The sequence below is a fragment of the Carassius auratus genome, unplaced genomic scaffold, assembly GCF_003368295.1.
Source record: "Carassius auratus strain Wakin unplaced genomic scaffold, ASM336829v1 scaf_tig00026283, whole genome shotgun sequence".
NCBI lineage: Eukaryota > Metazoa > Chordata > Actinopteri > Cypriniformes > Cyprinidae > Carassius > Carassius auratus.
In genome coordinates, this window is record NW_020525502.1 from 130,053 (window position 1) to 132,560 (window position 2,508).

Consider the following 2,508-nt stretch of genomic DNA (forward strand, 5'->3'; position numbering starts at 1 on the left):
ATATGTGTGGTTTGGGTGTAACGGGAAATAAACCAATCAGAGCGTCATCCAACATTCCCTTTAAAAGCAGGTGCGCAAGATCCATTATGGATTGCTATTATTATGGCGTATTTACCAGGCGCACGCCAGGAGCGGTTCACATCCGAGGAGACTGATGTTCTTGTAAGAGCAGTGAAAGACAGAGAAGTTGTGTTGTATGGGGATGGGAGAAACCCACCCAAAATTGCGTCGGTTAAACAGGCGTGGGAGGAAATAGCCACAATTGTTTCATCGATTTTTTTCCTGGTTCTTGACGGACAAACATATTTGTCAGATGTCCTTACATAGCCTATATGTCTTGCCACTATTGGGCAAACAGGTCTGATCCTTAATTACTACAATTAGCCTCAATAATTTGTAAGCTAGATTTATGCCTATTTTTTCACATCTTCGTGGCACACCACAATGATTTCCGTCATCTCATGTGTTAATATTTTTTTTTAGTGTAACAGTTTATGATTTGCAAAAATAACTGTTGCATCTGTGTAGATTACATGAGCAAAGTGTATGCGCGTTGTGCACGCTATACATTATGGTCAAGCATGCGCCCTTAAAATAGCATAATGAACAACGCGCAACACGCCACTGACTTTAGACTAGGTTTTTTCTGGTCAGTGGCGCAATTGCTTAATGGAACAGCAAAATAGCACCAGGGATTGTTTGCGCCGGAACACGCCTCCTTTTTTGCGCTGAACCGCCCAGGGAGCGCAAGTTCATTCACTAGTTTAGCGACGTGCTTCTGTGGAGGGAAAAGCGCGCTTTGTGCGGGTGCAAAATAGGAATGACACATGCGTCAGTGTACAAAGTCAATTGCGCTGGGTGCAAGATAGGGCCCTTAAAGTCAAGGTGATGAGTAAACTGAAGTTGGCCCCAGTGGTTGTGCCACAATTTTAAAACTGATCTGATTTTCAAAAAGTGAATTCCTTACATTTAACGTTATATGTTTAAATATCAAAACGAGGCACAGGTGTTTTTATATCGCTGTATTTCTGAAGGAAGACTTGCATGTTATATGCCTGATAAAGCAGCATGTGAGCGTAGCTCTGCTTTGTTTACAGCTGTTACTGGGGAAACCTCTATTTCTCGCGCTTTATGTCTATGCTTTAAAACTTCTCCTGCTAGCAAAGAATGAATTTGCATTTTCATTAAGTCCGCCTTATCCACGCAGCAAACATATTTTGTTTGTTATCAAAAAATATCTTCTCTAGAGGTACTTGGCTGTTGTTATTGATTCTATTTGAAAGTCTACCTGAAGTTAAGTTAGGTCCACAAAAGCGCGGATGCGCAGTAACGTTCGTTTGTGTTGTTGCCATTGAAACCGTCTATATGTAAAACTCTGTCCACACTGAAGGCAGGTGTAAGGCTTCTCTCCAGTGTGAGTTCTCATGTGGCTCTCTAGGCTTGCTTTTTGAATGACAATTGTACCACACTGTTGGCAAGGGTAAGGTTTCTCTCTTGTGTGAATTTGCATGTGGACTTTAAGGCTTCCTTTTGTAGTGACACTTATTCCACACTGTTGGCAGGTGAAAGGCTTATCTCCAGAGAGAGTTCCCATGTGAACTTTAAGGCCTCCTTTTTGAACGTAACTTTTCCCACATTCTTGGCAGGTGTAGAAGTTCTCTCTAGTGTGAATTCTCATGTGAAATTTAAGGTTTCTTTTTCGGATTAAACTTATTCCACACAGTTTGCAGGTGTAAGGCTTCTCTTCAGAGTGAATTCTCATGTGGGCATAAAGGGTTGGCTTAAGTGTAAAACTCTTTCCACACTGAAGGCATTTAAAGGGTTTCTCTCCACTGTGAGTTCTCATGTGGCTCTCTAGGCTTCTTTTTCGAGTGAAACTTTTACCACACTGTTGGCAGGGGCAAGGTTTCTCTCTTGTGTGAATTTGCATGTGGACTTTAAGGCTTCCTTTTGTAGTGACACTTATTCCACACGGTTGGCAAGTGCAAGGCTTATCTACAGTGTGACTCTCTTCTTCCTGCGCCATCAGGTCTAAGGTGAAAAAGATAAAAACCTCAGGGTAATTGGACATAAACATTTAGAGAGTAAACATCAAAACCAACAACATAAAAAAGGAAAACTGGTCAACTATTGACACGTGAAATGCTAACGTCCAACAAGTACAATATTTGTAACATGTAATATATCCACAAAAAGCTGTCAATATGAAACAACACATTTTTTCTTTTTTTGGTCACTGTTAAAACTGAAAAAAGTGCGTATTTGGATCAGAGTAATCCAAATCTTATTTTGCTTTGAAAAACCGGCACAAAAAGGAAGATGGGTTACCTGATCCTGATTAGCAAAACATGGGATTTCCAAATTCAGATCCTTCTGATCCAGATTAAACTTTAACAACTGGCCCCTGGTTGGTATAGAAACGGTCACGTTTAGAGACGCGTGCTTCGGATTACTCATGTGCATTGCCTGGTCTAGTCTGAACAGTGAATCTTTTTAACGTTACTGGAC

At 40.9% G+C, this 2,508-nt stretch overlaps 1 protein-coding gene across 1 annotated transcript; it reads right to left on the bottom strand.

Moving 5' to 3' along the window:
* Positions 1 to 1,294: 1,294 nt before the first annotated feature.
* On the bottom strand, positions 1,295 to 2,026 carry LOC113078662 (gastrula zinc finger protein XlCGF8.2DB-like). Its single transcript, XM_026250994.1, has one exon. It carries the CDS (start codon positions 2,024 to 2,026, stop codon positions 1,295 to 1,297), a length of 732 nt encoding a protein of 243 aa, XP_026106779.1.
* Positions 2,027 to 2,508: the final 482 nt, after the last annotated feature.

Coding starts and splice junctions, on each gene's coding strand:
- LOC113078662 (XM_026250994.1), bottom strand. CDS start 2,026: ATGGCGCAGGAAGAAGAGAGTCACACTGTAGATAAGCCTTGCACTTGC.